The sequence below is a fragment of the Cervus elaphus genome, chromosome 28 (assembly GCF_910594005.1).
Source record: "Cervus elaphus chromosome 28, mCerEla1.1, whole genome shotgun sequence".
Lineage (NCBI taxonomy): Eukaryota > Metazoa > Chordata > Mammalia > Artiodactyla > Cervidae > Cervus > Cervus elaphus.
The window spans coordinates 12,311,102-12,322,736 of record NC_057842.1 but is presented as its reverse complement, the minus strand read 5'-3'; the positions used below and the strand labels follow the sequence as shown (position 1 = coordinate 12,322,736).

Here is an 11,635-nt window from a genome sequence, read left to right as displayed (position 1 = left end):
ACTAATTATTAGGGAGATGCATATCAAAACCACAATGAAATATCACCTCACACCTACTAGAATGGCTATTCCCAAAAAGATAAGAAATAACAAGTGTTGGCAAGGATGTGGGAAAAAAAGGACCCCTCTTAAACTGATGATGGGACTATAAATTTGTTGCGGCCACTAATTAAAAATATATACTTACCCCCATGTTTGTTGCAGTACTATTTACAATAGTCAGTATATGAGAATAATCCACATCTATCAATGGATGAATGGATAAAGAAGTGTGATACATATATACAATTGAATATTGCATACTTAGCTATAAAAAGAATGAAATCTTGGCATTTGTGGCAACATGGATGGACCTGGGAAGTACTATTCTAAGTGAAACAAAGAAGAAGAAAGACAAATACTATATGATTTCACTCATATATGGAATCTGAAAAAAACCTCAAACAAACAAATGAAAAAAAAATCATAAATGCAGAGAACAATGGTAGTGACCAAAGAGATAGAGGGTTGGACGGTCAGCAAAATGGGTAAAAGGTCAATTGTGTGTTGCTTTTTTTTAACTGAAAAATTTCTCAGTGCTCCTGGACTGAGTTCATACTTGTTTTCAGTAATGGCGAGCCTCTTTCACTGGTTATTTTGCAGTCGTTCTTACATTTGATTCCCTATTGAGCCATGATCTTCCTCAGGGCAAGGTTATATATTATTTATTTGTACTTTTTCTCTCTTCAACTCCTGACACTTGGTAGCAGTGACATACACTTAGGGTACACTTCTTGATTCAAGAAGTGTTTGTCAAATGACTGAGTGAACAAATGAAAGAAAGTAGATGATCAAGGAAACTGATTATTTGTGATGATGTTCCCCAATTTAAACTGTGAGTAAACGGAATTCTGGGTTGATAGAAAGGAAAATATCAGCGTGTATATATGTTATGTAGAGCACAGTGTTTTGAGGGGGGTTAATTAAGGCTGTATATTGTCACCCTGCTTATTTAACTTATATGCAGAGTACATCATGAGAAACGCTGGGCTGGAAGAAGCACAAGCTGGAATTAAGATTGCCGGGAGAAATATCAATAACCTCAGATATGCAGATGACACCATCCTTATGGCCTCTTGATGAAAGTGAAAGAGGAGAGTGGAAAAGTTGGTTTAAAGCTCAACATTCAGAAAACTAAGATCATGGCATCTAGTCCCATCACTTCATGGGAAATAGATGGGGAGACAGTGGAAACAGTGTCAGACTTTATTTTTTTGGGCTCCAAAATCACTGCAGATGGTGACTGCAACCATGAAATTAAAAGACACTTACTCCTTGGAAGGAAAGTTATGACCAACCTAGACAGCATATTAAAAAGCAGAGACATTACTTTGCCAACAAAGGTCCATCTGGTCAGGGCTATGGTTTTTCCAGTGGTCATGTATGGATGTGAGAGTTGGACTGTGAAGAAAGCTGAGCGCTGAAAAATTGATGCTTTTGAACTGTGGTGTTGGAGGAGACTCTTGAGAGTCCCTTGGACTGCAAGGAGATCCAACCAGTCCATCCTGAAGGAGATAAGTCCTGGGTGTTCATTGGAAGAACTGATGCTGAAGCTGAAACTCCAATACTTTGGCCACCTCATGTGAAGAGTTGACTCATTGGAAAAGACCGTGATGCTGGGAGGGATTGGGAGCAGGAGGAGAAGGGGACGACAGAGGATGAGATGGCTGGATGGCATCACCGACTCGATGGGCATGAGTTTGAGTAAACTCCGGGAGTTTGTGATGGACAGGGAGGCCTGGCGTGCTGCGATTCATAGGGTCGCAAAGAGTTGGACACGACTGAGCAACTGAGCTGAACTGAAGAGAGGTTAAAGCACAGTTAGTCCGTATCAAATACTTCTGTTTATAAAATGGATCAGTTAAAACATCAAGCTGTCTTGGTGCATTTGCAGCCTGACATAAACAACCAGATTTCATTTCCATATGGTTTTTCAGGATTAGAACTGTTAGGTATAGTGAGGCAATAGAGTTAATGATGAAAAAACTTGTGTACCTATGATTTTAGGGTGCAGCATGACCAGATGGGAGTAGTGTAGGGTTTGTCCTGCTCCCTTTCAGACCCTAATGTCATATGAGTCATTCAGTCATGTCTAACTCTGTGATCTCATGGATTGTAGCCCGCCAGGCTCCTCTCTGTCCATGGGATTCTCCAGGCAAAAATACTGGACTGGGTTGCCATTTCCTTCTCCAGGGGATTTTCCCAACCCTGGGATGGATCTGGGCATTGTAGGCAGACTGTTTACAGTCTGAGCCACAATGATAGTGGTTAATGTCATATTAGAAAATATGACTAATAGAAAATGGGGGTGGGAGGAGGAGGGAAAAAGTGTCCTTAAATATGCATGTTAGATAAAAATATCTTTTTATCTTTTTAAAAAAATATTCTATATTTATATATATTTTTAAAAATATATTTTTTCTCTGGATTTACATCTTTTTTTTTAGAGTAGTTGCTTGCTCTTCACCACCTTAAATAAAACTGCCAAGCTGGAAATACACCAAACCACTTATAAACAAACTCATTTTCTTCTCTATCCTTTTATCTTTTTATTAAAACTTTGCCTTCAGATCCCAGCTATAGAAGATTCTTCAAAGTGGAATGAGGCAGGCGCAAAAGCAGAGGTGAGATTTCTAAAACACTTAGCAAAAGAATTTCTCAAAAAACCTAATTCCATGGGGAAATCTGCCAGTTCTTTCCTGGAGTAATATATTAGAGGCCTTGTTAAACAAATAGATAGCTTCAGTGGAGAGGATGCCTTTGGAGAAACCCTTTTCCCTATGGATCTAGGGTTGGCTTTACCCTGTGTGATTTTGGGATGTCAAGATGTCTCCTTTGATGTCCTACCAGTAGAGAGTCAATTCTTTTATTTTTTAACCATCATTTTCTCTGAATTTTATTAAAGCAATTTTAAAGTTTATTGGCAGCAGATAAAAGCTGGTAATACAACCTGGTCTGTGTTGGATTTTGCCACATAAAGGAGATCTAACACTGATTTTGTACAGGAAGCATAGGCCCCCTTAATTACACAGAGCATAATTAGGTTACTAACAGGAGAATTGGGACCCATATGGCCCTTTAGAAGCAGAAGTCAGAAGGTAACAGAGTTGAGGATTTCTGTGCTTTCTGAGATGCTGTACCATAGAAGATTCCTTTTATAACTAGAAACCAGTGCAGAATTTCATCATTTCATTTGGCTCGTTCAAAAGCTTTTTACATTGTTCTAAGAATGGCTGTGATAATGCAACCCCCACTTTGATCATTTTGACCCAGTTTGTCATATTTGTGGAATAGCACTTACTGGGTCGCATCTTGATGTCACTCTTTATTTACTCACAGAAGTGTGGGCTCTTCTAGGTCAAGGGCTCCAGCTTATGCAGGGGAGATTTTCTGTCCTCAGTCTGAACACACTCTTACTTAAGAGTGAGCCATTGCTGATGTTTCTAAAGACTGAGTGAGGTTTATCTAGAGTCAGTTCTTTGGGCTAGTAAACTGTTCCATTTATATAAGATAAGCCCTGGTTGACTTTTAAGAGTAAGCTAAGACAGGACTATCTGTAATTCTGTGACTCAGCCAAATTGACTGCCCAAGGAAATCATCTTGGATACATGGCATGAGAAGGACAGGGATGCATGGGAAACTCCAAACAACATGAGGAAACAGATGTCCCAGTGCTGTGGGGAGAAAAGCAATGGAAAGCAAATGGGTGGTGGAGTTTGCCTAGCTCCCATCTCCTCAGCCAAACCCTTCAGTGAGCTGAAGGAGGCAGAAGAGGAAGGGAATTTTTTTGGGGGGTGGGTGGGGATGGGGCAAGGGGAACAAACAAACCATAAGAAGAAACACTGCTTATTTTGCAGAGAGAGAAAAATTTTAGTTAATATAAAAATTAAAGAAATGTCGAGGAAGCAAAACTACTTCATGCTAGATACCATGACTCATTAGGATTTTTGGATCCCCTGTCCCTGAAAGTCCTTGAGTTTGGGCTGGACTGTCCTAAGTGGGTGGGGTGGGGACTCACTCTTGACCTGCTCAGCTTCTGGGTATGTCTGACACGGGACTGATATAAATCTCTCTATCCAGATCTATGGTCCTTGTAACTTGCACTCAACTTGTTTTTAGAGCATAAGATGTCGCTGATTTCCAAGGATGTTCTGCTCAACTCATACTGTAACTATAAAATTTAGGAAGAAATAAGACCCGGGGCTTGAGATTTTATCAGGATCTCCAGCCATCAAGTGCAGAGAGCTCACAAGTGTTGAGTAAATTAGTCGTGCAACTTTGAAGTTACAAGTTACTTCATATTCTGTGCCTCAGTTGTCTCACCTCTAAAGTGGGAATAATTTTAGTCTTACATTATTCATTACATTCATTACATTTAGTCTTACATTATTATGTCATGAAAACTAAATGTTATCAGGCTTCAAGTACTTTCAGTAGAGGGGCACACATGGTGAAATATTAACTACAATGACAACGATAATGGGAATAATGATGGTTCTCCTGAGCCAGGGGCGAGACTCTGCTTGCTATCCAGTTTAATTCTCTAAACAACTATTTGGGGGTAACTATTTTCAACTTGTTTCACAGTTAAGGCAACAGAGCTACAGATGTATTAACCAGTTTGCTGGAGGACATACAACTGAAGAGTGTCAGAACAGATGGAGATTCAGAAAAAGGTTGATTGGGTACCAGGGCCCCCATGAATCCCCATATCCCTGCTTTCCTCTAAAAGCTTCCACTGTATTCCTATAGCAGTTCTCAAAGTTTCCACTGTGTCCTTATAGTAGCTTGCCTGTGAACTTCTCCACATCCTGGCTTTTTTTTTTTTTCTTTTCAGCAAACGTTCCCTTGCTAGTCCCTCCTTCTGTAAAACCTAGTTAGCTTTGGGGACACACCCCTGACTAGGCCTGGCCTTAATGGGCGGCATCTCCCCACCCCTTCCTTCTGCTTTGGCTTAAAGTATCACCAGATGCCTCTGGTCCTCTCCCTTTGCATTTAGCCCTCACAAGGGCAGGAAGGACCAAAGCTGGCCCAGAACTCAACCCTGGGGTGGTCCTGAAGGTGTCTTGGGGGAGTATCGGCTCCCCTACAGTCCCTTCTTCACTGGGACTGTTGGCAACGAAGTAAAGCCAGTTGGGAAAATGAGGAGCTTGTGGTAAGACTTTGAGATGGAAAACAGTGGTGGGGAGACTGGACTGGGGGCACTCAGAGCCGGGGGTCTGTGTTTTTACAAGTAGCGGTAGGAGGGGAGGAGAGAGGCGGGCAGGGGAGAGGGGGAGACAGAGATAGATGAGCGAGAGAGAAAAGAGTGAAAACGAGAGAGAGAAGAGAGACAGCCACCAAAATGGAGAGGCAGAAAAAGAAGATAAAAGAACGCAGAGGCAGAGATAGAGATGTAGATGTTTCTAGCAAGACAGGTAGGTATGAGGAAAGCGAGACAGGAGAAACCAGTAGTCTCACGATCATTTTAGAATAGGAGTTGGGAAAAAATTCATTAACTCTCTCAATTGAATTTAATAAGGAAAATGGAAAAAATAAACTAGACTGCGGACCAGTCGCCTGCATTCATCAGGTGTGCCACTTTTAAAATAATGGCATAGTCCCCACCTGGAGGGACTCCTGTTTGAGTCGATTTTCTTCTCTCCTCTGCAGGAAAATTCCAGTTCTCTTCTTTGTTTGCAGTTTCCTGGGGACCTGGGCATCAGTGACTGTCAAGCGTCGCCCAAGTAAGAGGTCCCAGTTTCTCGATTTCAAAATACTTCTTGTTCCCTGAAAGGACCAGGCAGGTCTGGCTGAGTGAGGCAGCCAGGGTCCTTCACACCCTCCTTCTTCAGTCCTGCTTTGGCTGTGGGTGTATCTGATGCCCATGTTCAGTGCTGCGTGTGCAAAAGTCCTGGCTGTGACTACAGCTGGGCAGGAAACCTCACCTGTGTCTGGCCCAGCACCTACCTGGTTCAGATGGTGGTTGGTAATGTTAGATGGATGGATGGATGGATGGATGAATAGATAGAAGCCAATAATCTGAGGTCAGATGAGGTATAAAGAGTATGCTTGATGTACTGAAACTGCAGGCCAAAGCTATGTAACTGGAAAATGCTTTTTCTGAAATCTAGGAAGTGTCTGTCACCAGGTGAGTCTCAGAAGGGCACTGGGTTTGGACAGTTACAAGAAGCCTTTTGTGTTGTTGAAAAAAAGAGTCCCTCCCTACAACCTTTTACTTGCTAAGAAGCACCAAATTTCATTCTAGGATTTTTCACACTCCTTGTGATTGAGGGTTTAATTCGCATGATTTCTTTTCTTCTCCTCACTATTCTTCCCCATTCTAAGATGCTGGTAATATTCTAGTTGGAAACTTTATTTGATCTCTTAGAAGAAATTTATGAAATCAAGTGCATTGTCTCTATTTATCTAGGCTTAGGGAATCCTAAGAAAGCCTCAGCTCCTTCCTCTATTTGACAAAGATTCTTAAGAACTCCACTCTGCAGAAGTACCATTGAACTGGCTCTGGATTCTCTCAGGATTGCTAAAATTTGTGGTGCTTAAAGCAATATATTCTAGCCCAAACCAAATAGGCTTCTGACACTGTGCCATTCAGAACATCATGCAGATGTGGTTCCAAAAAGAACAAATTCCAAACTTCCCCAAAGGGAACATTTTCCCAACACAAGTTATTAAAGCAACTTTGTGTCTTCAACCCAGGATGGATTGAATATGAATAAATTATAATCATAGAGTTGTAGAGTTAAAGCCAAATATATTACTAGTAATGAAGCTGTTTAGTATAATATTGCATTTTAAATAGTTGCTCAGCTCTTATTATTATTGGTATATCCCTATGATCTCTGTAGGGGTTGAGGTAAGATGACATGCTATCTCTTTTGCAGGGTTCCCTGTTAATTCAAATTCCAATGGTGAAAATGAACTCTGTCCAAAGGTCAGGATTGGACAAGATGATTTACCAGGTGAGTAGCAGTGTATCATATTGAGCATGCATGCTTTCTATAAATTTACCTGATACATCTTTTATTTGGAAAGGCTCTGGAGAGGAATGAAAACAGTCTCATTTTACTTTTATCTTGTGTTCCCTTTCTGTAGGATATGACTTGATTTCTCAGTTCCAGATAGATAAAGCAGCATCCAGAAGAGCTATCCAGAGGGTAGTTGGATCAACTGCCTTACAGGTGGCTTACAAGCTGGGAAATAATGTAGACTTCAGGATTCCAACCAGGTAATGTAAAAAAATACTTGATTTAGTTATTTGCCTCAAACACAGTTTAAAAAAATGAAAATCTATCCAATGTTAGAGAGTCTTCCCCAGCTCAATATTTCTTGGATCATGATTTTATTTAAAGATGAAGGAATTTATTTACCTACTATCTTTAGTGCCCAAATATGTGAATGCTTTTCATGTTTCACTTTCCATTCCAGGAAAAGAAATCACTGAGACTATTATACATTGATTCAGGACATGTTCTTATTACTTTGCTCTCTGTTTTTCTATAATTTGTCTGGTTTTTGCCTGAAAGGACCCTCTGTGAAAAGTGCCAGGGGTTAAGCATAAATTTAACTAGAAACCACCCAGTGGTTAGAAGGCTCACAATGGCGCTGTTCAAGCATCCTGGTGCTGAAATAGATCCACACATCCAATGCTTGGCTCCTGGCAGGATCCAGACAAAACTAAAACCAGAATAATGATAAGAGAAATAATGGCAGTGATAATACTTTTAAAATCCTGTATCTCCTTCTCTGGAGCTAAGCTTTTTCTTCTTTAAATCTTTTATAACGGAGGTGTTTTAATGCATATAAAAGTATTGAGTCATGACATTGTTATGAATGAGCTTCAGGGTTTTCAGCTTTATATCACCTAAATACCTTAAATGTGATAATGATGATGACTGAATGTTTTACGGCACTGTAAAAAATATGGTTAAGATTTCTCTAGTATATGAACAAGAAAATTAGGACTTCAATAGAAATTAAGATGTAAAGGTAAATAATGACTAATTAGAACAGTAAAAGAATATCATAGAAATGCTAAGCATTTATAATAGTGAACATTTTGGCAAAATTAGAATGTTCTGATATAGTGCCAGACTGCATACAGAAATTCATGTTTTGAACATACTATATTTTATAAAACAATAATAGTCCATGTATAAGCTCTTTTTCTAGATTTACTAATCAACATCAAATTGCATCCTTATTACAATTTTGTGGTGGGGACATTTTTATCCATATTTCATGGAAGAGGAAACTGAGGCCAGAGAGTTTAAGTTACTTGCATAAGGTCACAGGGTGAGGAGGTGCTAAGAGGACTGAAATCCAGGCAGAATTGTTTCAGGGGCTATGCCTCTAACTGCTACCCCATAGTGACCCTGGAAACCAGTTGCATTTGGAAAGATTAAAAGCATGATAATAGCCATTGATATTTTTCATATATTTTCTTTTCATGTACAGAAGGGCTGGATGTATTCTTAAATAAGCTTTTGAATACCCTGATTTTTATTTCTTTAATAAAATAATTGAACATGACACCAGACCCTTAATGCTGACCTTTCTTCTCTAAATTTAAGGCACTGTCTGGACTGTCATTAACTCTAAGTTCCGAGGTGGAGGCCAAGCAGCCTTCCTTCCTCCTGCTTGTCTTTCTTGTTGTTTTTCTCTAAGCACCTAAAGTGGTCACGAAATATTTTTCATAGGCTACAACTAATGTCCCATATTCTCTCTTTCTTACTCCCTGTCCCCACAAAGACTAAAGGCTGTTGTTTAACTTATTAAGATATGAAGGAAGAAGGAGGAAGGAAGTAGAAGAAGAGAGTAGGAGAAAGAAATAAAAAGGGAAGGAGGAGAAGCAGGGCTGAGATGGATGGAGTGCCTTGGGCAAGTTGCCTAAACTGCCTTTGACCCAGTTCCCTCAGGTTAGAATTAAGAATAATAGTAACAATGCCACTGGTTGCCATGAAGAGTAAATGTCACTAAACAGAGAGGGCTCCAGGAGAGCCTGGCATACAGGGGCATTGGTGAGGTGTTTGCCGTAACAGTGAGAGCGCTAGAGGGCAGAGGTGCTGCGGGGGTCTTTTCACCTTAAGGACTTTTTCTCTTTGAGCTGCCCTGCACCATCCCACTGAAGTCGCTCAGTCGTGTCCGACTCTTTGCAACCCCATGGACTATAGCCTCCCACACTCCTCCGTCCATGGGATTTTCCAGGCAAGAGTACTGGAGTGGGTTGCCATTGCCTTCTCCAGGGGGACCTTCCCAACCCAGGGATCGAACCTGGGTTAGACACTTTATCATCTGAGGCACCAGGGAAGTCTAAGCAGTCCTGCTCAAAAAAGGCAGAAACTGGAATTGTTCTCAAACCATGCATGCAGTGGGCTGCCTTGACTTTTAAGGGGATTTCTGTGCTGGAGAATATAGGCTGATCTTCGTGGGAGGAAGACTATAGCACATGGAGCTAACATGACAGAATCGTAATTTGTGGTTATTTGTCTTTCCAATTTTTAAACAATATTCATAACCACATAATTTTGATGCTTTTAATTCTTTATTTTAGGCATAAGAGTTTTACATTCTCATCTCATGCTTCAGACATTTGTGTTTGTTTGCAGCAACAAATACAATCTTTAGCTTTTCATGGGTTAAGGTCATAAATAAATGTTCCATGGTCCAAGGACTTCTTATCTTTTATTCAAACTGTGTGATTCTCCTTTTAAGATATTCTGTGCAGATTGTAGCATAATGAAATAAATCATTTATAGATTCAGCCTCTTTTAAATTATGTACGCTGTCAAGTTTACTTATCGAAGTGCATAGCATATTTTCAAGAACAGAAACTTAGGTATCCAAAAAAGACAAGGGGACTAGCTGTTCTTTGAATTAGACTTGTGAGGAGTTTTAAATGGTCTTGGGTATATTCAAGTATAGGTATATATATAACCAATCTGAACACTAAAAGGAATTTTCTCTTCTTACCATGTTTCTCCTCTTACCTTTTAATGCATTAACTTAGTTTGAAAGATTAATAACATGACAATCTTGATTATATTTGTATACACACATATTATATTCACACATATGGAGAGAGAGAGAGAGCTGGATACTCTTGACTTAACAATATGTCCATAAATGAATTGTTTTCTAGTGACCCCAATACCTCCCATTTAAAAAAAAAAACAACAACTTGTCATTACATGACCAAGTCAGAAGTAAATGAAGACATTTTGTCACATCCTACCTTCAACATAATCTCTTTGCTTATTTAGCAGGAACATTTGATGAAGCACAAACTGGGAGAGATCCCTCAGTTAACCTCCTAATGTCTTTGCGAAGGAGTCGTGTGAAGAAGTTACTGTGACTTCTAGAATCAAAACAAATAGACTTGTTTTCCTTGATGAAATTCTACAGCTTTCCCCAGTGCATCTTTAAATAAATAATAGGTGACATGTACAGTTTTTAAAAGCCTAGGAAGTTAATGCTTTAAGTAAGAGGAGACAAAGCATTAGGGTTTATCCTCTTTCTTGGAAAACCTCACACCTCAACAATAACTATTTTTAACTACTGGCCCCAATTCTTTAAGTATCCAGTTAAATTCAGGTCAATTATTGAAAAGAATACGCAGGAGACTATATATGTAATTTAAATTGCAAAATTGCCAAATTTCACCATTGAATAAAACTTTAAAATGTATCTCCTGGTTCCAAATTAATTTAGTTGGTTAGATGGGGTGTACAGCATTCCATAAGGTTTTATAATTACACACAGTAGGCAGTAGCTTAAACTGTCATCAGTGAACCTCTTAGCTTCTTTTCAGAGGGCTCCCTGGAATAAGTATAGTCTGAAAAATCTTAAGTCAAAGGAAACAGTCTATGTTAAAAAATATTGAAATATGTATGTTAGACATCCCCGTCTGGGGAAAATAGGATAGTAAATAGTTGCTGTATATATTTTTTCTTCTTAAGCTCCAAAGTGAATCTTTTTAAATGTACATGTTTAAACCTCCCATACACATGACAAATATAAAATATATGTAGAGAATTGAAAGCTTTTCCAAGAGAATAATAAGCATCACCAGTAATCAGTTAAAAATAAAAGCTGCAAATGAAATTTACCCAGTATTATAAATAAAAGCCAGTTATATTAGAAAACAATGGCTAAAAGAAGTACTTGGGTGATAAGAGTACTCAAAAGAAAAGCTTCACATTTTTGTTAGTTTTATAAAACTAACAAAACAATGACACTTGTTGACCTAGTTGACCCATTTTATTGAAGATTTGCAAAAATATTTGAAGTGAAAAAAAGTTATATGTTTGCTTATGTTGTAATAAAGATGATAAAATTTTTATAGTTAAGGACAGAAAATCATAACAAATTGAATATTTTCACTTATAGCTAAACATTCTTGGAACTGAGGTATTTTTTGGTTTAGGAATTTTGGACCCCAACAATATATCTTAGTGTAACTGGAATTACACATATGCCAACACAATACGTTTTTATGTGTTGGCACTTCCCAGGTGGCTCAGTCAGAAAACAATCTGCCTGCAATGCAGGAGACCTGGGTTCGATCTCTGGGTAGGGAAGATCCCCCAGAGAAGGA

At 39.1% G+C, this 11,635-nt stretch overlaps 1 protein-coding gene across 1 annotated transcript in view; it reads left to right on the top strand.

Annotated features, from left to right (window-relative positions):
- Positions 1-5,011: 5,011 nt before the first annotated feature.
- COL9A1 (collagen type IX alpha 1 chain) overlaps positions 5,012-11,635 on the top strand; it is a 90,948-nt gene continuing 84,324 nt past the window's right edge. Inside the window, exons 1-4 of the mRNA XM_043889850.1 lie at positions 5,012-5,194; positions 5,692-5,765; positions 6,924-7,001; positions 7,135-7,267. Coding sequence (XP_043745785.1) covers positions 5,181-5,194; positions 5,692-5,765; positions 6,924-7,001; positions 7,135-7,267 — 299 coding nt within the window. The 5' untranslated portion in view covers positions 5,012-5,180. The remainder of the gene's footprint in view (positions 5,195-5,691; positions 5,766-6,923; positions 7,002-7,134; positions 7,268-11,635) is intronic.